The sequence below is a fragment of the Calypte anna genome, chromosome 7 (genome assembly GCF_003957555.1).
Source record: "Calypte anna isolate BGI_N300 chromosome 7, bCalAnn1_v1.p, whole genome shotgun sequence".
Lineage (NCBI taxonomy): Eukaryota > Metazoa > Chordata > Aves > Apodiformes > Trochilidae > Calypte > Calypte anna.
Window position 1 is genome coordinate 8,758,650 of NC_044253.1, and position 24,216 is coordinate 8,782,865.

At 38.5% G+C, this 24,216-nt stretch overlaps 1 protein-coding gene across 1 annotated transcript in view; it reads right to left on the reverse strand.

Moving 5' to 3' along the window:
* Window positions 1–7,081: 7,081 nt before the first annotated feature.
* CCDC93 (coiled-coil domain containing 93) overlaps window positions 7,082–24,216 on the reverse strand; it is a 40,406-nt gene continuing 23,271 nt past the window's right edge. The window contains exons 13-23 of the mRNA XM_030454191.1: window positions 22,614–22,676; window positions 22,342–22,415; window positions 21,685–21,766; window positions 21,398–21,469; window positions 20,981–21,052; window positions 20,612–20,720; window positions 17,047–17,129; window positions 13,351–13,388; window positions 11,974–12,058; window positions 9,484–9,597; window positions 7,082–8,256 (exon numbers count right to left, since the gene is read on the reverse strand). Coding sequence (XP_030310051.1) covers window positions 8,203–8,256; window positions 9,484–9,597; window positions 11,974–12,058; window positions 13,351–13,388; window positions 17,047–17,129; window positions 20,612–20,720; window positions 20,981–21,052; window positions 21,398–21,469; window positions 21,685–21,766; window positions 22,342–22,415; window positions 22,614–22,676 — 846 coding nt within the window. The 3' untranslated portion in view covers window positions 7,082–8,202. The remainder of the gene's footprint in view (window positions 8,257–9,483; window positions 9,598–11,973; window positions 12,059–13,350; window positions 13,389–17,046; window positions 17,130–20,611; window positions 20,721–20,980; window positions 21,053–21,397; window positions 21,470–21,684; window positions 21,767–22,341; window positions 22,416–22,613; window positions 22,677–24,216) is intronic.

The window sequence follows — 24,216 nt, forward strand, 5'->3', positions numbered from 1 at the left end:
AAGGGGACACAGAGATGATCCCTTTATTGCAGAACACAGAGATTTCTTGAGGGACACATGCCTGCAATACCTACAGTGTTCATCCATGAGAGCTATTCAAGGGGATTTAGGAACAATGAAAAAGGAGATAGAAGATGTTTGGATATAAACCTACTGACAGTTCACAGTTCCCCCTTGAAAAAAACATATATGCTACTCCAGGGTTTGGCAAAGAAGATAGAAGCAGTGAACACTTCCCATCTGCTCTGTGAATCAACGTGTGGAGGTCCTCAAGCAAAGCACTCTATGTGTCTAACACCGTGTCCTGTCAGATCTGAGTGGCCTGAGTGCATCTGAACATGCAGAGGTGCCATTCTGGAGCTCTCTTATCATTACTGAAGGCACTGCTGGGAACTGCTAATTGAGCAATACTGAAATGTTTGTAATATGGGCAGGATGCTGGCTTTGTTTTTGAAATTTATTTGGAAGGAAATAAAAATGTTGTATTTAATCAGTTGGACTGATGTGAAATTAAAATTACAAATGCAGCTCAAGAACAAGCCCTAGTGTGACTGAAGGGCTGTGTGTTCTCTAGCAAGCAGCAGTCTTTGATGAGAGTCTTGGTGAAATACAGGTCAGTTAGGTCCTGTGGGGTTAAGTAAAATTTTAAAGTGTAAATTTATTCAGAGATACTGGGAATGTGCTTGCACCTGCTTGCACAGGAGGAAGATCTGTCTCAGAGTTTTCACCTGAATGGTACCCTTTCACCCCACAGGGCTCAGACTCTGCCTGTTTTCTGAAAGCCAGGTGAGCTCAAGACAGGCACCTGACACCACCAAGTTCAGGGGGCTGCATGCATTGTTATCTTGTGCTACTGTGAAAGTAAACATGTAGTTGTGTTACGAACACCAAACAGTAGCCAAACACCAGGTGTGCTGGCAGCAACATGTGGCTGCTTGTCAGGGGTAGGTGAGTATCTGTCTGGGTTCCTTGCATGACAGATGTTATGCCCATCACCCTACCTGACTGCAGTCCACAATTTATCAGCTGATGTCAACTTCCTTCTACTGTAAGAAAGGTATTGATGCCATCAAGGTGAGTCCAGAAACTCCAAAGTGACTCAAGCCTTAAATTACTTCTCCAAGATCTAACAAACACCCCTGTCCCAACAGTATAGACAAATGAATTAAAATACAACTATTTCCATGCATACTGCCCATTCTCTCTTTGTATTTACTCCTGTAGGAGGTTTTACTTTGTCCCCTTCCCTCAAGTGAGATGCTGACAGCAGCTCTGAATATTTCTGATGTTGCAGGTTTACACTGATAGAGTCCCCACACCCTCACCCATCTCTGAAAGCTTCTTTGGGCACTGGAAGGGAAATGCTGTAGGTCTGACTGAGCTGGGCAACATCACAACTGCTTTTGAAGCTCAGGTTTAACCTTTTATGTTGCCTTTCTCTGCCAATTTTGTTGCCTTGTAGCCTAAGGAAACCTTTGATTCAAAGTGCAACCTCAGGCAAACACCACAAAGCTGCACAGTGCCTAAAAGTCACGAATTTCAGCTCCTGCAATACTCCACCCCTGGCATTTTGACCTCACTGCAGTGCATCACACTCAGCCTCATCACTGACACTTACCAAGCTAACAGGTATTACAGTAACAGAAGTGCTGACCACACAGCTCCTACCAAAGTCGTGGTACCCTGGCAGCCTCACAGGCAGTGGTGACAAGGTGTATTTCTGTCACCTGGGGACTGACGTACAGAACACAGAGGTATTATCAAGCAGCTGGTGTATTCTGAAAAAAAAAATAAAAAACCAAACCAAACCACACCGCAGCCTTTAGCTGTTAAACTTTATAGCAGAATTTACTGTAGTATAGATTAAAATGATTCATGTACCCAGTGATGTCAGTCTGAGCTTAATGTCAGGTGTATGAGCAACTCTGGTGGAGCCACGTTCCAGCTCCATTCTAAATAAGCAATTCACACAGTTGCTGTGGAGGCACAAACCCCTCCAGGTCCTGAAGGAACTGCCTGCCCTCAGCACACCAGGGGAGAGGTACTACATCTAAGACAGTAACTGCACTAAAAAAAAAAAAAAACAAACCACCTTAAATCTAAGCAGAGGTGGAGGGAGAAATGAAGAGGTCACCTTCAGGTGGTTGTTAAAAATCTCCTGTATTTAGCAACTCCTGCAAGTTTCCAAAAAACATGCTCCAGCCAAATTTTTGTGCCTGTAAGACACACCATGACTATCATGCAGCTGTAACAGCAGCCCTACTGATCACATTTTGGGGTATGTTTTCCCATGGCTTAGCATCTGGAACTTGAGGAAACACAATAAATCCAGCAGTGCAGTGCAGGGCAGCAGGTGACTGCACCAGTCCCATGGCAGCAAAGGCTGCAGATGCAGCAGGGCTCCTGTCAGTGAGCTTGAGACGTGGTGGCACAGCTCCTGATGAAGCTCTCCACCTCCTCAAAGATGAATTTAGCTTCCTTAGGAAGTGAATCTGAGTCTCTGCAATTTTACTGTGAGAAATTCTCAAGACAAGGATTGGTGCTCTGCCCACCCAAGCATCTGTGACAGCAGTGAATTGCTGCAGGATGCTTTGGAGCAGCCTGCCTTGGTACAACAAGAGGCAAACTGAAGGAAGCAGAGCTCCCATTTCACTGCAGCTCTGTATGAAACCAGCTTCCCACGCTGGATCTCTGCATGCCTGTGCTCAGAGGAGCAGCAGCACCTACTCAGGATTTAAAGTCCTGGATCTGAATCATTCAGCATCTGAGTTTAGCGTGGGGGGAAAGCGTTATCCAGGGTTATGCCTATCCTGCCAGATGCTGCTTCCTGCTTAAAGCCAGAACCAGCCTGACCATCCCCTGGCCCTCTGCACAGCCCTGCACCCATGGAGCTGTGTGCCAAAGCCAGGGACTTGGTGCAAAGGGAGTGTAACTGTTGGATAATCAACCTTGATTAAAAAAAAAGAACTTGGAAGGGTTGATAATTTTCTCCCTCCCTTGGTACTTTATTTCTGTGATTAATTACTCTCATTATTAAAACTTGCAACTTTATTTTAATTGAAAAAAGAGGCACGAGTAAAATCAAGCATGCAGGAATTCCTCTTTCTTGGCATCCCAAGACTGAAAGCTTAAATCTTGTGCTACTGCTGTGTTGTTGCCCATGGCTTCAAGACAGACCAAAGAAAATATGGAAAATACAGTTCCCATGTGAACAAAGGTAAATTCCACAGTATTGGGAATATCCAAGTAGAAAAAATAAATACCAGCTATTCTAAAAAAATCCCACAAACATTATTTGGCAGCACTTAGATGTATGATCATTTATTTCCCCAAATACAAGTTGCCAGTTTGGAGTACCCCCATCACCTCTGCTTGTACACAATCAAATACAAGTTTTATTTCTTGATACTGAAACTGCTCCTATAAAACACCACTGGGGACCCACTGCTCAGCAGGGAGGCATTGCTGTATCCTGCAGCAAGATTCCAAGAACCCTGCAGCTATAATGAAATTAAGGCCTGAGTTTGTTGTGCTGTTGAGGTCAGCACAATCTGTGGATTCCAAAGAGCTCTGGAAGATGAATGCAAACAGAACACACTAGGGAATTGCTATGCTCCTCTCAAGCTACGAAACCCACATCCATGCTACAGCTTCCCCAACAAAAGCTCTTCAGCAATTTACTATCAGACCCAGGAGCTGATCTTTTAACCATAGTTCAGCCTCCACTTCTGAATAGCTGTTTCACATGAGAATTTCCAAGCAATTCCTACACAAAGATTGATGAAAGGAGAAATGAAGGGTTTGGCCCAGAGAATGTGTGTTCACAGGCTCCTCCCAGCAGCAATTCATAAAGAAATCTATAGCACAGTTACCAAGACACCAGGTATCAGGAGATGCTGCTGGGTGCCAAGTGGCCACCAATCCTGTCTGAAGAGCTGGGTGACGAGGAAGCTCTCGCCTTGAGCTCCAGAGCTGGAGCAGCTCTGATGGCAGCTGAGTTGGCAGAGGCAGCATCTGTGGCTGGGTAGACACTGCAAGAATAAACAGGCTTGTCTTGAATATTTTTAGATAAAATACTATCCTAAGAATATGTCACCCACCACCCAAATGAGTAAGATCTGTATATCACCTTATACATGTGCCCTACTTACACACCTCATTTAGCAAAGCTGGTGCTGAGGGGGTGGGTTGGGTGCACCAGCAGAGCACAGACCTCATCTGTTTTGTGAGAGTATCAGCAAAGTGTGACCTAAAAGAAATAATAATAATAGTCCTTTCGTTCATGCAACTAGTTTTGTTTCCAAATAAGTTTCAGCAATGTTTTGCTGTCTCCTGTGTGGCTGGATACATCTGTACCACAGCATCTCTGGAGACTAAAAGAGTGCAACAGGCTCCTTTGTCACACAGAAAAATGCCTTTTCATGCCATGCATTTCCTGTCCCCAAATACTGCTATACACATCAAATAAAAACATGTTCAGGAATCTGCACACTGAGATCATACTGCGGGAAGCAGATTTTTCATGAAATAAAGATGAAGAAGGGAATAAATCTTAAAAGTAAATACTGCTGACATTTTAGCTTGCCTTTCAAGATTTTTTTTTATTCAAATCAATAGTGACTCAGGGCAGTACTGCATTCATTTTCATGTACTGTTACAAAAAGATTGTCTGGATTTTGTCATGCTTGGATTAGGTGTGTCACTGATTACACCCCCAAGAGATATTTTACAAGTGCACTTGTGGAACTGCACATAAAGCTGTTGTGGTTGTAAGGTAAATGTATGCCTTGAATTCAGAGACTGTCTCAGCTTCTGAAACAAAGAGCAGACTTAGTTTGCAGCAGTTAATTCATCAGCATATCAAAATAATTAAACCAAAATAATTAAATCTATTGAAATGCAAATTAAGGCTCTGAGCAAGCTCTATAAAAGGAAAAAAGAAAAGGGGTTTTGCTACAAGTACCCTTATTTTACAAGCTTGGTAACTCCAAATGAATTCAGGGGGAGATTGTTCTCTTTAAACAGTCAAAGACCTCAAGCCATATTCAGTTAAAATGCTGAGAAACTTCAGCTTTTCCTTTGCAACCAGATGATATAGAGAATTAAGACAGATTCTGCTTACTACAGGTTTGTACAGTCTCTTGCACACATTCATCTACACACTCAAAATTTTGTGCCTTAGCTGCACAGCTCCAATAAAACTATGGGCATTGAAAATACTTCTAATTGTGCAGATCAAAAAACTAATGTAATCATTTTATGCCAAAATACCTTAAATCTCAAGAGACATGCTACACATTGAAGCTTACTGACTTAAAGGAAAACCACTTCAAAGCACTACCCTCCCTTCTTTGAAAACTCCACTTAGAAGTTTCTTCTTGGCACTGCCCTTCATTTTGACACAGAGCTGTCATCATTTCACTGGAAACCAAAATTAACTCAGTTGTTTCGGGTCAGCAGGATTGTCATGTTTATATTTTAAAAACATCTTCGATAACGTTCCCAAAAATCACCTTCCCACGAGTAGCCCCAGCATGATGTGTACTTGCTCCCCCACACTAAATCTGACAGCTTGATCTGATGGTTAAGCTTGACAGTCACCATCTTATCTGGGAGGAGGAATCAGGCTGCCTGGTGGTCCAAGTGTTTCTTTTGTGATTCATCCCAGGCTATGAGAAGAAATGGCATCCACAACATACACATCATATGCAGAAAGCAAGGAATGGCAACTGTGACTTGTCCATACCTCTCCAGCTTCTTTCACACTGAGATCTGAAAGCAAAGATAGTGCTTAAATGCCCCAGATGCCAATCTTCTACAGTAAGACATTGACACAGTGAGTCAATCGCAGTAAGTTGTGAGCTGGACTTTATTTTCCATGAGGAATAACAGGATCTTCATAAACCCCAGACTTGCATCTTAGCCAAAATCACTAGCATCTAGCCAGAGCAGTGGATTCAATGTTTTTATATTTCATGGTGAAGTTTCCAGGTTACTGTATCTGTAACAGGTAAGTGCAAGTTGAATGTTACACTGAACAAATAATCACATCACTTATTGTACATATAAGTTCATTACTGGCCCTACCAATGAAATTCTGCTTGAAACTAAAGCAATTTTGATGAAAATCATAAAACTCAAAGTGAAATGTTCATTCAAGTTTTTTTTTTTTTAGAAGTGCATAGTATGCAAATACAAAGCTTAAATTCACAAATGGGTTATCTCAATGCTAAAGTTAAAATATTTAATTTATGAATTAGAAAGAGAATTACTAATTTTGTAGAGGGCAAAGTCTGAAGACACAGATGATGTCTCCTAATATCAAAGCTGACTATGCAAAGTCTGCAAGGAGCACTCAATGCAATTTTCCTCATTTGAAATAACTCTGAATGTAATTTTGTATTCATTATGTCACTCGCTCTAGGAAGGCAGACTTTGAATGCCTACAAGAGGAGCAGCCTGTACATGTTAATTCAGTAACTAGTGGGGGGAGTAAGTGCCAGCTGGCTCAGTAAAATGACTTTCTTTCTTTGTAGTGAAGGAACAGGAAAAGGGTTTCAGGTTGTCACAAAAACACAGAAGACACATCACATTGAATCTAGTCTGTCACATTTCTGGTAGTTCACTGCATTTTACCTAGGCAGGAGGTTAACAGACTCCTTACACAAGGCTTAACAAATGCCTACTTTCCTCCATTTTCACTGCTACAGAGTTTGCATAAATGCACATGCTAATACCAAACCTTTCCTTGTGTTCAAAACCAGTAGAATTGGGTTCTGCAGTCTGATGAACTTGCACTGTCTCCAATGAGAAATCTGCATTTTAAGCAGGTGCCTGTGGGAGATAAATCCAACCCTCCACGGGCCTTCTTTGCATGTACCAGGTTTGATCATTTGTGCAAATACCAGAAAACCAAGGTTACCAAAAGCAGGAAAACAAAATGCTACTGATTGCTATGTGACACATGAAAACATCCTTATGAGTGAATACTGGCACAATTAATCTTTTCATGCCCTCACAATTCAAATTAAGGCTTCAAAAATTTAAGTATCACCTTAAAAACATAATAGCAGAAGGTCAATGGATTCCAAACATTCTTTATTTTATATCCAGTGCCACAGAAAGCAATTGAACAGCACTGTCATCAGGGCTACTGGAAAAAAAATAATGTGTTTTTTGTTCTCCCCAGGGTGTGATTTACATTAAGAATTCAGTCCAAAATCCTGTTAAGTACAAAAAGCAACTGTTTAAATTATAAAATCCTGTATACACAGATAGAAAAATGCTTCAGAAAGTGTTCCACAAAGTTCCTAAACTTTCAAGGGAAAATCTTCAGCAGGGTAAATAGGTTCTTGTCTTCCAAGTTGAGCATCAGTTCACTTGAGCAGAATGTCTGAATCTTTTATCTTCTTATAATACAGGTGACATAGACTTTGCTTTCCATCCCAGTCAGGGATAACATGAAGGCCCTAGTGATTAAGGTTTGTTTTTTCTTGGAGCTATTAATTTAACAAGCACACTGCCTATATATAAAAATGAAACTTCAAAGAAATTTATACAACATCTAGACTTTATAAAAATATAAATCTGTAATTTTACACCAGGGATTATCCAAGGTAAGTTTATGTCTTAACCATCAGAAATTAATTTCTCTCCTTTGGGTTCCTATCTATGGCTAGAGTGTAAATTAAAATAAAGTGATGTTATTAGCTGGTGAAGAAAGTTTCCAGAATCTCATGTTGTGAGTTTGTTTGGCCAAAATTAACCAACCACTGTATTGCACAGTGCTCATCTTGTGGTACTTGACATATTACACAGTACATATCTCTTATTCTAGAATATTGACCTAATTAAATGCTAACCCCCCAAAACAAACAAACAAACAAAACCTAAACAAAAAAACCCCAACATTGTAATGTAGAAAAACCCCCCAAATAAATAAAATTAGACAATATTTCTATTTCACTGTACTGTGTTAACTCTTTACTGTGTAGTGGAGGCAATAATGAATAATACAGCCATGTGATGAAGGAATGTAAAACTGAATACATACTGGAAAAAAAAAAGGCTTTTACAGATGAGTGTATATATTTTATATATATATATATCTATATATATCTACATTACAGTTTTAACTGTCACCTCACAAAAGAGATTCAATGGACTGAACAATCATCTGTGAACTTCACCAGCTGGAATTCTTCAGGAAGAGGCAGCTTTCAGCTTGGACAGCAGCATTTCATTCCTACGGCATTCCTGGTAACAGAAAGCAAACACAAAGTGGTGGTTGCTCTTAATTCCACCAGTTATAATCTTCCCACCTGCAAAATTAAACCCTTTATTTTGAAATATCTCCAAAATCCAAAGTAGTCTGGAGTGAGTGATGAGCTGAAGGTAATTCTGAATCATCAATCATGTTATTCCTGTGGAAATATTCATTAAACTATGACATTTAAGCCCAAAGGCATGCTGCTTGACCACTCCTTTAGAGTTATTACAAGAACTTACAGAAAATCTACATTCTTATAGACTGAATAAATCTGATTACTTCTAGGTGATCTGGAACTTCACAGGGCTTTTTACAAAAAAAGTCAGTGTTCAGGGAACAACTCTATAAGAACACAACACCTGATTTCAACACCACAACAACCATAGCTTCAATTGCAAGATTAAGTAGAAGTTCCCTCACAAGGCAATGTAACACAAATTGCTTATTTATGCTTCCACCAAAAAAAACCAAAAAACCAACCCCCCCCCCCAAAAAAAACCCCCAAAAAACACAACCCAAAAAAACCCCCAAAACAAACCAACCAAAAAACCACCATGAAACTTATGCAGCTGGGACATAAAATCATGCATGTCAGAAAAGCTGAACAGTTTCAAAGCACATTGTCCAAAATAGAAAGGAACTGTCCTGAAACAAAGCAGGACAAATTACACAAAGATGTTTTTCCTCAAACATCTGAAGCCAAATGTCAATTTTGCCTGGCAGCACTACTTTGTCATTCATTGTCATGGAGACAATAACTAACAAAGGCACATTATAATAAAAAGCTTGGGAGAGGCTAAAGCAATGAAGTGTTAAGCAGTGCTTTCACAGTGGTTAGGAAACAAGGCTGGTTCCTAGAGGTATTTGTAACTACTAAGACTCTGGATTCCCCCTCTTATTCACACCTCTCTCTCCTCCCAACCTTACTGCTCCTAGATCTTCAAGAGATTCCATCTGGAAACCTAAATATTCAGCTTGTTTTGTAACAAATTAGTGCTTTCCTTGTAACATGGAGGTAGTGCTAGTCTATCAGTGAAGAAAAACATTTCCAGATTCAAATACAGAGTCCAAAATCATATGCCTCATCAAGAGGCATCATGAATGTGATGTAATAAACATAATATTAGAAATTTTTGTGCATTTTATTGATGCATAAGTCAGGCCAAAATGGCTTACTAAACACCTGCCAGTTTAATTAGCAAAAATGTTCTTACCTCTTTAAATTCTTTCACTGTTTTAAAGTAAAGCCTCTGTTTCTCTAGGAGCTCTAAGTATTCATCATTCAACTGGTCTCGTCGCATTTTGTTTTCTTGCTTCTTCTTTTCCATCTGTTAGAGCAGAAGGTTAAGAGATTACACACTGTCTGAGGGACACACACAAACTTCTGTAAGGGAACAGTTCTCTAAAATAGACAGTTGTAAACTTTGGACTACAATAGACCATGGGAGACAGATGCTTCCTAAGTGATATCTCTTGTGCTTTAAATGCAATGAACACTTAGGCTCTTAAAAAGAACATTAAAAACCTCTTGCTGAAGTCTCATCACCAGTGGCACTATAGGGAGTACTGAGAATGAAATTGAGGCTCAAAGCTCTGCTACCCAGGAATCTTACCTCAACCTTACCTACAAACCTAGCTCAATGATGGCACATTTAAATTTATTAACAAAAAAAGAAAAGTTTTTGAGGCCACAGAGAGATACTGATTTGGTTGATTTTGTTACATTTAACAAACAGGGAGACATCTCTGCATTCCTGTGCAACGCTGTACTTGCTCAGGACCCACACACAGAAGTTCTCTTTTCTTTTCATGACAAAGTTGTGACAAACATAACTTCAGTTCCTAAATGTGAAGGCAATTGGCTCTTACTGTAGAAAGACTGCCTTCCTCTCAGAGGTGGTTCTAATAAAGTTCTTCCATCACACCACCACAGACAAATTTGCTGCTAGTCTAGAGAGCAAATTTTTCTGTTCTCTGTTTGGTACTGGGGCACAACCATACTATAAAAGTCCTGTTGTACTCCTCTCCCCCCAGATTATTTTTGCCTGCTCTCCTAAATTTGGACAGGGGAAAAATGCAGTCCCAAGAACTGCAAGACAACCAGGTCATTCCAAAGCAGCAGATCCTGCTGCATTTCTAGACTTATGTCAACACCGATCCTTCTGAGTTCCAACAGAAATGAGCAGACCTCAAACTCTCCCTGACTACAAACACTACTAACAAGATATGTCTCCTTTACAGAATCAAAGAGAGTCTCTCCTAACATAACTTGTTTTTCAAACCAGTAGTTTTTTTTAAAGTTATGCACAAGGAAGAAAAAACATCAAAGGTGTTAATGCAGAAAAAAGCATTACCACATGTATCCAATTCCTTTAGGATGAGACTAAACCCAGCATTGCTAAAACATCTAAGAACTAGCTACTTGTCAAGAGATAAGGCCCTATTTATCCTCTGATATCCTTTTATCCTACAGAGAGATGATTTACCCTTAGATACACTGATGCCTTTATGGACGACCATGACAAATCTCTCAACATGCTCCTCTCAGTAGAAACTTGCTTACTCTGTCCTCAGAAAGCCTCATCAGTATCTGCTCTCACAGAAATGCTTGCTTGCAAGTTACTCACTCTCACTGACAAGCATGTCTGACTTCTCCTTAGGCCTCTTCTGCAATGCAGTTACAATATGATGGGCTTCCAAAACTGAAATTTCTCTTCAGGGATAAACTATAAGGTCTTCAGAGCTGTACAAAACCCAGTTAAAGTGGATGTACTTTAAGAGTGAATGGTGAAACTGTGGGTGCTGTGAGCACTTCTGATGCACTGCAGAGGAATAGGCAAGACTGAACCATCACAGGGATGAATAACCCTTAGAGCATACAGCTAGCCTGTCTGTTGAAAAAGTCATCCAACAGACATTTCCTAGGCAAAGAATAAAAAAAGCCTTCCCTTTTGCTGCAGAGCTCTTCCCCAAGGAACCATATGAGCTGTTAAAACTTTCTTAACATCCATTTGTTGTCTGTATTCTCACCAGTATTAGGAAATCAATCAAATTATTATCTACTCTATCATGAGCAATATTTTTGTTTTCTCTCAACTGAGAGAAACTGAATTCCAATTAAACTCAAATAAAGAACAGCTATAAACCACTAGCAAGAAGTTTCTGGCTCCATATGGAAAATAATCTCAGAGTCCCTTTATGGGACTTGTGAAAATATTAATATGTTTTCATTTGAAAATAAAAGAGTGAAACAATTCAATAGCTGCAAGTTAGCAGCTGCTTTATCAGGAAGTACTTAAGCCTATCCACCATATGCAAATTTGCCTGTGGAGAGCTTCACTTGGAGCTGCTGTTGGACTTAATGCTAGCATTGCCTCAAGCCCACTTAACACAAGCCCACTGAGGCTGTGCTTTTACAAAAGAGCCCCAAGTGTTACCAGAAACAGTTTTATCTTCTCTGAATGGCCACTGGGGCTCTGCTCACCCACAAAGCCCTTTCATTTGCTATGTGGACACAACACACTCATCAGCAACGGAGTCTTTTCTATATCAGGTTAAAAACATCAATAATAAACTAATACTTGTTAGTTGCCTGCTTAATTTGCACCTCACAGAATGGATTTCTCAGTGCACACTTATTGGCCAAGAGGCTTTTCTGAAGTATTTGTTAGGTTCTAGCAAAGAAAGTGAGAAGAGTGTGTAACCTTCATTCGATTCTGTTTAATGCCTTCTACAATCTGCTCCATTTGCCTTAAGAACTGCTCACGAGACCCAGAAGATTCCATGGCTCTGAAAAGACAGACAGATAACAACTGAGAAGGATATGGGACAGCTTGTCTCATCTATAGTTGTCTAGCATATTACCTGTGACCAAGAATCTCCCTGCTTAGTGTTCTGTGTAAAAATTCATCTTTTGAATCACTGATTTCAGGAACAGAGACTACAGAACTCATCACAAGGGTTCTCATGGTCAGTTCACATCTGTCCCTTTCTTTCATCTGTTATACAGAACTAAATTGCTATTAACTAACCAAAAGCACAAACTTCAGAAAAGCAGCTGTTGCAAATATTAAGAAGGCAAGTAGAGGACTAGGAGATGAGTTAATATTCTAAAAGATAAATTAATTCCCTAATAGCCAACATCCAGAAGTCATTTTAAACTTATAGCTCATCTTAAATAGATTAAGAAATATAATCCAAAGAAAATAAGGTCTTCCCCACCCAACAAAAATCCCAATCCAGTTGTCCATTACACCATTTGTTTCTACTTACTGGACAGAATCAAAAGGATCTCATCACTGAGCAAAAACCTACATATAATCCCTGCTGCACAAGAAAACATCTGAACTACTTAATTCCTGGTTTAGGTTGTAATTTAAAGTTTTGGATGTCACAAAAAAATCCAAACAAAACACATTAAAATAATAAATTAAAACTTCTGGCCTGAAATGGAAGACATATGTCTAGAAGTAAGTAAAGAGAGTGAATTACTCTTAAAAAAATAAAAATATTGTAATTTTACAACAGCATTACAAAAAGATACAGTAGGAAGAATTACTTAAATCTATTAAGCTATATTGAACTGCACTGCTATGACAAAAATTTATACTGGACATTTTTTTTTTAAGCAAAACAACCCAAAAAAACAAAACAAAAAGCCAGCTACATTACAGACTGATATTTGACCTCAAACTTCCAAGGGATGTACAATTTTATCTAAAGACTTCATATTTCACTAGTACTATTAAATAGAGTTTGTCTATCATAAATATGTCCAAAATATATCCTGGTCTAATGCTTTGTACATAATGTAATACCCACAGCTACACAAAATGGTGAAAAACATTTAAATTAATGCCAGGAAAAGTATGACTGAATGATTTTTTTCCACAACTGCAGCTGAAAAGCCAGATTAAAAACATGTTTGCTACAGAAGTCAGGTAATTCCACAGTCTTTTACTCTCCAAATATTGGCTTAAGCATAATTAAACTCTTACAAAACAGTTTAAGTTCATAAAAAATTCCAATAAATTTTTAGACTCTGTCTCTCAATTATCAAGAGAAAAATGACCATTACTTACTGCTGAAAGTTGTCATGAATAGAATTCAATAAGTTAACCTGTGAATCAGGAAAGAAGAAAAAAACTTAGCACCTAAGCAGAGCATTGCACCAGAAAAAAGAAAAAAAATTTCCAATGACATGGAATGGCATTTGACATTTGTGGCTTCTTTTATAAGACACTTATTGCAGTGAATTGAGACAGAAATAGAAATTTCTAACAGCATCAAAGGAAAATTTCCTTGCTCTCTGGTAACGTCCCCCAACTGATTAAACTATATACTGAATGTTTTCTTTGTAATCACCATTGATGTTTTTTTTTTTTTCCTTTCTACTTACTGCTATGGCCACTAGAATTTACCAAGAAGCAATTAATGAGATTATTTCTCTTTGGACAAACACTTGAAAGTGTTCTGCACTAAACAAAGCTATGTATTGCCAAGAGAATCACTTGCTTCACTGCTATGGAAAGCTGAACTGATCTTTAAAACCTTTCATCTAAATGAGACAGCAGTAAGCACAGGCATGGCACACCCTGCAGTTATTCCTAATCTTACTATGAAAAACCTCACTATGAAAAAATTCAGATCCTGAATAGGCTTCAAAGTTGCTAATATGCTTAAGAATTCCTGTTACTTAAGGGAAAGAAATTACTGCATGACTCATCAATATTTGCCAAGTCCACCTCTCTCCCTCAATGTATTTCCCATCAGCATGTGCTTAAGAATGTAATTACAGTTTACATTACAAAACATTTAAGTCATGGAAGTAATACTTCACAACCACTGCACAGTAAGAATGCTGGTATGTAACACTGCAAACAGGAAAATCAGTGTTTAAACCCCCAAAAGTCAAAGACATAATGAAAAAATGAGCTTAAAAGTATTTTAAAAAAAATCAGTGTTTCACCAAATGTAATTAAAATAATAATTAGATTCACAAAACCCTTTCCTGACAGAACTATGACCTTTGTAGCCAAAATTCCACTGTATAACAATTCCTGGTATTACTATTTTAAAGCAATTAAGCTCAGCATATATAATGAAAGGGTTGGTTTTGCTGGAAGGGAAAAAATAAAAATTAAAAAAAAAGAGAAAAAAATTGCAAGAAAATGCACAAATGTATTCCAGAAATCTTTGAGGTTCAGATGCCAGAGGCATCTTTTGTACTTTACTAGACAATGTTTACTTGCTGAAACCTTGGTTCTAATATTAAAAGCAACACATGGAAATCTCATATTATACATTTAACAACGACCGCATCAAAAGCCATTCAGACCTCTCTCTCTTGTGATTGACAGCAAGCTAAGAGAAACCCTTGATCAATTTATTTGCCTTTTGAAATTATATCCATGTAAGTGAAGCTTGAAATTGAAAAAAGAAAACCACCAAAAAAACCCTAACCCAACCAAAACCCCCAAAGAGGCACTGAATTATACTGGCAACAGTACTCTCAATTTATACAACAATGAAACACATCTGCTCTGTATTCTGTCACCTGGTTTTTATGTGTTCATTTCAAAAACAATCTCTATATGCTTTTTAAATTCACAGAGTTGCCCACAAAAGAAAACAAAAGTGTATTAAATCCTAACCTAAGGGAGAACTTAAAGCAATGTGAATTCTATAGCTGCTGCTTAAGGCAGCATTTCAAATCTGGTATATTATAAAACAACAGGTTGCAGATAACATGCTAGGAATACATTTCAACATTTCAAATAAAATGAAAGCAATGAAAGACCACAGACACAAAAAACATGTGATAATCTTCTTACAGACTTAGGGAAGGCATTTGCCAGGACCTCTGGGCAGCCATTATACTCAACACCCATTCTTGCCCTGGGATGCAAGTTGGACAGGCAGGGTTCCTGAATGTTCAGTAGGTAACTGATACTCTGTGGTGTTACTGCAGGTTTTTGATACTAGAAAAACTTTCTAGGAAAATTCTTAGTGGGATTTTCAGGAGATGAAAAGGTAACTGACACCACTAATTCCAAAGTAATTCATCTGAGGATCTTTGGGACCATCAGGTAGAGTGAGTTTTAGAAACAGCATTTTCTCATGCGAAACTGAAATCTCTCCCAGAAATTAGGTATTTCTAGGGGACATGACAATCACCACTGCAGGTTATTGGTAAGATCCTGAATTGTACTGACCATTGACCTAACTCAAAATACAGGTATGCACATGAGAAAAAAAGCTGTGAGGCTCAATTCAACACAGAACTTGAGATGGTTTTACATTTACTGATTTGCACATGTAAAATCACCTGGTCAGTAGAAGTTTCTTTCATATTTACTGTCATGCAGCTTGAATTCTGACATTAATTGAGCAGTACAAAGCTTTTCTGAAACAGAAGGGGTCAGATCTACTCTGCCACTGCAGTCATGCCTTCAAGGATTTGGACCAGGACAAACTGGGGAAAGTTTTTAGCACGGTAGAATGACAACAGTACATAGGGAAGTAAGGAAACTCAGACTTCTGTGTTAACAAAAGGAAAAAGATTTCATTTCTGAGAATATCTGTAGGTTCTGCACAGAAGCAGAATGTCAGGGAGATTTCCAGCAGACTCCCATGGAGCACTATTCAAGGCTATCAGTACCAAAGCAAGTAAACCACACCCTGTTACTAGAGAACTAAATAGAAGAATCAGGAAGGGATGAAGTTATTTTTTCCCCTCCACAATCAATGTGCTCTTGGACATGCCTAATATGATTCTAGCCTGAAGGGCCAAAGTTTCTCCTGCTCTCCAACTAAAGACTATTAAAGACTTATTCTGTATTTAAACATATTCCTTCAATTGGGTTGTATCAAGCTGTGGTCAGGATCACATGCCCCTAGAAAAGCTACACAAACTACTGACTTTTCTGAATTGAAAATCTGAAAACTATCTAGCACATGGATCAAAGCAGCTGCTTGAGGGGAGGAAATGGCTGCTCACCATCTTCAAAAGCAGGAGATAGTGCCTTTATACAGTCAGAGATTTCACTGCTGCTTGTCTCAAAAATTAAGCAATTATATCTAACTAATGCAAAACTATCTGTTCTTATTTTATTAGAATAAACAGAGAAGCATGAAGCAGCAAAGCATGCATTTTTAAAATACTGTCATCATTTTCATCAAGCCTTGATTGCTCCTATTTCTCCATCTTTGCTCAAGTCACATGCTTGCCATGGTAAAAAACAAGAAAATGGAAATCACCCAATTAAGTCAGACCAAAGAAAGAGCTGAAGCTCTACAGAATAGGGAGCGGGGGAAAGGGGACAAAATAAGTAGCTTTAATGAAACTACACTTCTGGCCCTGATCCAGTAAAATTACCAGCAACTTCCGTGTAGGCAGGCTCAGACCCTGAGAACTAACTTTGGAATTTGCTCTCCAAAGTTAAACACTGTTGCACTGGTTCATAATAAAAGACATCAAGCAAAAAAAGAGTAAGAGGGTAATATGGTTCTGTGATACCCAGGCAGAGATATTTGCTAATCAAATGTTGGTCATGTTTTGTGAACATAGTAATTTTAAACATGCTGCTGTAACAATTCTTGTGCAACACAGACCTCAACATTACAAATACTCTTATGAATCAGTTGTTTCCATTTTTACTCTAAAAGACTGATAACTCTGCTCTGACATGACTGAATATAGTAAATACCAAGTAAAAAAAACCCACTATCTCCTTCTCAGCAGACTGAATATTTATAAAACAATAATCTTTTCTTACCTCCTTTTCCAAATATACTTTCTTATCATCCAGTGTATTATAAAGAGTAAAGAACTGCTTTGTTTCTTTGTGAGTTGCTGAGACTGCAAACAAAAAGGGTAGAATAATAAAAGAGCATGAGATTAAATGGAATCTGTAAAAAAATACTATGTAGGCTTTATATAAAGCACTTTCCACCATCAATAATGGAATGCACCATTGAAAATATTCTGGAAGAATACTCCCAGTGCATGTAAATCTCCAGCAGGTTTTGCAGCTATCAGATTTTATGACACCAACACAGCTCAGTGTTTAAATTAAGCCTCAACTGCTGACAGTCCTTAATGCAAACACGTTGGTACTATCAGCAGTGCTTCCTCACCACTCTGTTCATCCTTCATTCATAAGCTTTACCTTTATATCCTAACTGCTGTGCTGCTAACAGCTGCCCTCCCACAGCTTTCTCATGCTGGCAGGGAGGCACAGGCTGGGCAGGGACAGGAAATGGGTAATTTGATGGGACTGCATGGGAAGAAGTGCATTATACCATATATTTAAAGCTACAAATGTGCAAGATGCCCAAGACAGGTCTTCATTGTTTTAAAGCTCAGTCACAGGTTGGTGGGGAAGGTAGGGCTCAGACATGCATTCCCTTTGGGCCTGCAAGATGATGGCTGCTACTCAAATCTGCTGGAGTGTGCATTTAATTCTCGAGGTCTTCAATGATGAAGGAAACCTAAGATACATGTGATTCACAAGGAAAGAGTTCAATGGAGCTGGGCAGCTGGCAAAAATTACAATGGTTAATATATTAGGCACTGTGTTGAATCCTGAACCTGCAAAAAACATGCATAGGTTAAAATAGATCAAATGATTTGATAATGAAAATTATTCCAGAGGACATGAGTAAGATTAAGTCAAGTCCTGCTCATTACATTAGAGGCTAACAAGTTGCCACCTTTAAAAATAAACAACCTTTAGTGAACTGATGGACTGGCCTAAGCTTTTGAAGAGCACCATTTACAGACAGCGTGACCTCCCTCCCACACCACAGTCTCATTAAACACCCAGAGTTTTAAAGAAAGTCCAACTTTTGATTTCTAGAATTCTGTTCTCCAGCTGAAGCCCAAGAGCAACCCAAAGCTCCAAGCTGAATGCTTTAATGACAGACATCCAGCAGTGGCTGTCCTGCAGCAGATGTTCAGGACCAGAGGGCTTTCTCACTGCTGCAGTATGGCTGTGACATGTTCTGCACATGCCGAGTGCTGGGAGGCTGAAAGCACTGAGGAATTCAGGAAAGCCTGAGATAGGTTGACAAATCAGTAAAAGCTCTTCAGCATGTTCCACAAAGGTTTTCCAGATGCTGAAGTCAAGCTGCTTCTTGAAAAACTGCATGAATATGAGGATCACCAACGGGCTTATTTCAGGTGTTCATTCTTAGTTGGGTTTTTTGCAGGACTTGCTGCTGCCAAATGGAAGACACCAGGCTCTTCCCAAAACATTTCCTCCCTGCAGCTCTTCCCTTTCTTGAAGCAGTTCTAGTAGTCACAGATCTTTTATGAGTGGATTCCACATACCAGCAGAGAGAGAAAACTTTTCAGGATTTCCACTGGGTTAGAAAGTTGTACCAGCTCACAGAGTCTTACAGGCATACACCAGAGCCCATGTGAGGTAACACAGACAAAGCAAGAAGAGGAAGAAGCAGCAGCCAATTTGCTCACTGATTCTCTTGAAACCAGAGCTTCAAGTTTTCAAGGGGAGAGGGTTCTGTTATGTCAAAAATAAAGAAGGGAATATTGGAACTTGAAAGCATTTTAGTACAGAACCAGTGAGGCTGGATGGCATCACTGAAGACTCTGCTGTCCAACATACCTTGGATCAACTTCAAAGAAAAAGGTTTTGGCAAATCTGCAGATCACTTGAATGTGACTAAATTAAAAGCCTCTAAAAAAATACCACAACTCACAGGAAGACTGGATGAAGTTTTCAGCTCAGAAACATAGCTTGTATAGTGCAAGTTCCTGGCCACGACTTACCAGTGTGCTACCCAAGTTACTACACATATCATAGAACCATAGAATCACAGAATTGGCTGGGTTGGAAGGGACCTCAGAGATCATCAAGTCCAACCCTTGAACCACCGTTGCAGTTGCTAGACCATGGCACTGAGTGCCACATCCAGTCTCTTTTTAAATATCTCCAGGGATGGAGAATCCACTACTTCCCAGGGCAGCCCATTCCAATGCTTGATCACTCTCTCCGTAAAGAAATTCTTTCTAATATCTAACCTAAACTTCCCCTGACACAACTTAAGACCATGCCCTCTTGTCTTGTTATCTTGTCTTGTTGTCTTGTCTTGTTATTTTGTACTATAGGAAATAAAGCCACATAAAGTTCAACGCATCTTAAAACTACATCCAAAGCTGGACAAGTTTTTGACTTAAACCTTTCTGTACTTCATATGAAGCCCTCATCCTCCAAGCAGGTCGATGTTCTGACCACAGATTATTTGTCTGAGTTCACTTAGAAATGACAGAGGAAATCTGTAGAAAATTTAAAAGACAACACAGTTGTCTTTATAGCTGGACTTGATGAAATGAACAGCTTGGCACATAAGAAGCAAAGCAGGGAGAAGGAAGTCCTGGACTTGTACTCACAAAGAAAGTACATCTATTCCAGGCCCCGAGTTGGACAAAATACACGGAAGATACCACACAGCTGTGTCACTAGAGCTGTGACACTTAACAGAGCAAGGGATTTGAATCAGTTAGGTAACAATTTTAGAATTGCTCATCCTCAAGAGCTTGGTTCACACACATATTTAGTAAATGCAGAAAATCTTTAAAACATTTGCTAGCTCTTCTTGGTAGATACTCATTTTAGCTTATTCGAATACACAAGTTAATTAAACATACACCAGGAATTATACCAACCTGTTACCAACTCAATGAAACAACTTTGGAATTTTAATTCAATTTGCATGCTTCCTACCATCCACATACAGCAAATGTGTACCTGTCCAAAAAGCCAACCAAGCAGATTTACCCATTTTACAGCTTCTTATCATAAAAAAAAAGTTAAGACAATTTGTACTCTGATCCTACCAAGATACTGTGGGATATTTATAATAAAAAATGAAAGAAAACAATCCCTAGAATTAATTGCCTTTACTTCGTAGCTCTCAATATTGTTTGGTTCAGAATCAGATCTCTCATGTCAAGGAAAAAAATCTAACGTTAGGAGCAAACAATTAAACACAATTCAAATTTACAGCAACCCCATTTATAAACTTAATTAAGGACCTTCTAAACACACTGGTCATTAACCTTAATAGCTGAAGTTGATGCAGACAAAATTGTCTCCAGAGATCTTGTGCATCAAGCTGCATCCTCAGTAAAAGTCTTATAGTTAGAATTAAAGCCTTGAAAATAAGGTGTATGTAGGTAGTACAGCCTGAATACCAAAAGACCCTTATGACACCACAAAATTAGCAAGTGCTGCTGTTACATGCCATATGCTTAAAATGCAGTTGCCCTCCTGCTAGGGCTTTAGCCTTCAGCAGGATGTCCCTGCTTGATATACATACCCTGACTGTAAAGTTCAATAAATCTCTTCTGATACTGTGTTAGCTCAGCTCGGCTGGGTACTTCATCAATCTTGCGTTGTAAAATGGCTATTTCTCTGTTTCTTCGTGCCTGAATAGAAAGTTAGGAAGGGAGAAAACAAAGCCTCTTCTTGTTCTCTTCTTAAAATGGATAAAGCCCCCCCCAAAGCAGCATTTTGTTACTGAACAATTAATTAAAAAAAAAAAAAAAGCACACTGGCTGAGGCTCCATTTTTTTTGTAATTGATTTGTGGCAGAAAAACTTTAAGAGCAACAAAAAGATGTATTAGAATTACAAGATAAGAAAACATCAGTAATTTTTTACCAGTAAATACCCAAAGAGTTACTCACCAGTAACAGCCGGATCTTTTGAAGTTTATCTTTCTCAGATTTATACTGCTGTTCTATAATCTTATTTGGCTCCTAGAATTGAGAACCCAAAACAGTTTTGTATTACAGTAGCAAAATTGTGAAGACTGCCTTTTGTTTTCTGTGGTTTTCTATTTTCTGTTTAGTGGCTCCTGCAATAACACCACCTTTTGCTGTTACTTTTTTCAACAGTGATTCATGATCTGCATTAAAAATTTAACATCTTTTAATGTTAACAGTTGCAGTTGACTAGCTTTTTTTTTTACAGTCTATTGTGTGCAGAAATTTTCAGATTGCAACAGATACTTCTATGCTTATCAGAACATGTCAGAAACCAGAAGGGCCTAAACCAACACTTGGAAACAAATACTGACAATAAAAACAGACATTTGCTATTACCTGTTCCTCCCCATTTTCCACTGCCTCAGCTCTCATATTCTCAATACTTTGTTGAAGTCTCTCCATTTCTTCCTTTAAAACAAAAAGAGTTTGTTGCTTTTAGCTGTGACCTATCCTCTGAACAGGGGATAGCAGGATGCTTGACAGCACACACCTCTCTATCATCATTTAGAAGCTGACTACACTCTGTGTGCTCAGAGATTCACCACATAAGGATAAATCAAGAAGAAATATATTGTTTATTTACCAAGTTTTAATGCATCCTTTTATAAGAAACTAAAACTTACCCTACAATGTGCTTTGAACTCTTGCTCCTGGCTTTTTAGGTTTTCATTCATGGCCACCAGTGCCCGCAGGCTCTGTAATACGCTAAATTTGAAGATCCAGTAAACCACATTAGACCTTTAGTTTCCAATTTAAACATATGGAGAACTAAAAGATATTAGAATAAGCTTAAATTCTAAAGAAGTTTTTCAATAAATCTGTGTCAATTAAAAAAAAGCAAGTATCACCACTGATATGTTAAGCTCAAGATAAAGCCTAGTATTACACTGAGTATTTTGAAAATTTTTCTATTTTCTGACCTCATTATTGTGAAAGTTTCATTCATGTGAGATGAAGGCTTCAAATAAAACAAAATCAGGAAGGCTCATCTAGTGGTATCTAGGGATTTCTGCTTTAAACACCTACAATTCTTTTCAATTACAGACTGACACTTTCCATTCTGACTGAATACCATGTTTTTATATATAAAAAATATATCTAAAATTTTATAAACACTAGAAAATACCATATTTTCCTGTCCTTGGAAGGGAAGCTGGAGAGTTCTTTGATTTTAAGATTTTAGTTATTTTTTTAGATTGACAAAACAAGAAACATTGAATGATTCATTTTAAACCCCACTATTTTTCAGAATTTCAAAGGTCACAAAGAAAGAAACTTACCTAGAATCTGCTTGGGACTCTATTGTTTCTAAGGCTGCCAATTTCTTGTCCAGCTTTTCACTATAACTCTTAACCTAAGGGTTACAAATTAATAATAAAGTGAAATACACTTCCACACACAGAATCATTCCTGGTACTCAGCTTTCCCACACCATGGGATCAGAGAGGTAGCTGCCAAACAGCTTCACAGTTTAACACAACTCTCCACACAACAAACTTCTCAAAAATGATTCAGGCAGAATCAGTGCAGAGAAAAACCACAAGAAGATTACCTCAGTTAAACGCTTTTTTGCTTCGGTACATTTTGCCTGCAGATCAGCACATTGAGCTTGCAGCTGTAATGACAGAGAAAAAAGAGAATTTGATTCTATAATCATGCTAACTACACCTGTAATTGAGAACAGCAATATCTGAGCTGTTAATAGTAGTTGTCTGTTAAACAATAGGCCAGCCATCACAAAGACTGTTTGGTTATCTACTCTGAGAGCATCTGATTGCAAAAATTCTGGCTCCATGTTTGACAACTGCTTTTCCCACCTGACCTCCTATATGCATTATGTCCCAGAACAAAGTGTAGCTTTTACAAACTGGATGCCAACAGAATAGTAACTTACTGGGCAGAATCTCTGCTAAACTGGTTAGTTATTTTGCCTGGTTATAGTAGCCTAGTTTCATTTTTTTCCTACCCCAATTAAGTTAGGGTGATTCAAGGCTTGCCTAGAAGTGCCATGGCACCACACCATAGTCATATCCTTGTCCTCTCACTACACACTTGTGCAAAAAGTCCTACTCCAGCTGTCTTGTATGCCCAGAAGCCAATTCACAGAAGCTATTGTTGGAAGAATTTCCTTCTTTATAGTCCTTATGATTTAAGGTAGCATTGTAACTAGTAACAACAAAAATGGGACAGGAGTTACAGAAGTGGAGCAAGTTTGGCTTTCTGCTCCACTTCTTTTCCCGTTGGTTTGGTTTCCTGTCCACAACATGAGGCTATGACTCAACATTCCACCCATTCTTCTCCACAGCCAAATTTTTTAAAAAGAAAGCTTTTTAATTGTTGGGGGTTTTGTTTGTTGTTTATTTGGGGGTTTTTTCCCCCCAATTTTCACCATTAATTAACCAACAGACTGAATTCTAACTAGTTGAAAAAGATTATAATTAAACACTGCAGTCCAAATGTAATGAAAATTGACATTAAGGTTGAAGAACTCTTTGTTATGAGAACTTTTGCCAAAACTTACTGCAGTATTGAAGCCAAAACTGCACATTTTTTACACGAGGGGTCTTGACTGTCAATGACTGCAAGAGCTGGTTTTGGCAAGTGGCAAAAAAACCAAAAAACAGCCAGGGAATCTTTACTTTATTAAAGTGATAAAAGGATTATATTTGGCTTATTGCTGTCAATACATTTTTTTTCAGATAATAACATAGCAGAGACACCATGACATGCTGCAACTAAGCAACACAACCACAATAGGGCTCTGAACTGTTAAAATGGGAAAGTGCATAGCAACAGATTTAGAAAACATTTAAGCTTTCCAGTGGATTATGAATTTTGTTTGGCATTTAAGAGCAGATCTTTAATGAAGTAAGGATTCTGCCAACTTGGTGTGGTTTACTATTATGTTTCTTTTCCACTCCAAACTGTTTTCTTCTTCTCATCAGTACATGGAAAGCAGCAAATACATTCATCCTTATGCCAGGGAAACTGCTAAAGCAAATTACTTGCAACAGTCATGAAAATGTAAACCATATATCCATTTACAGGCATAATCTCTATTACTAATTCAGCAGCCACACTATGTTACAACTCCACAGAATCTAAGAGCCATCTGCTCCAGAAAAAAAAATACTGGTGAACACTTCAGTCATTGA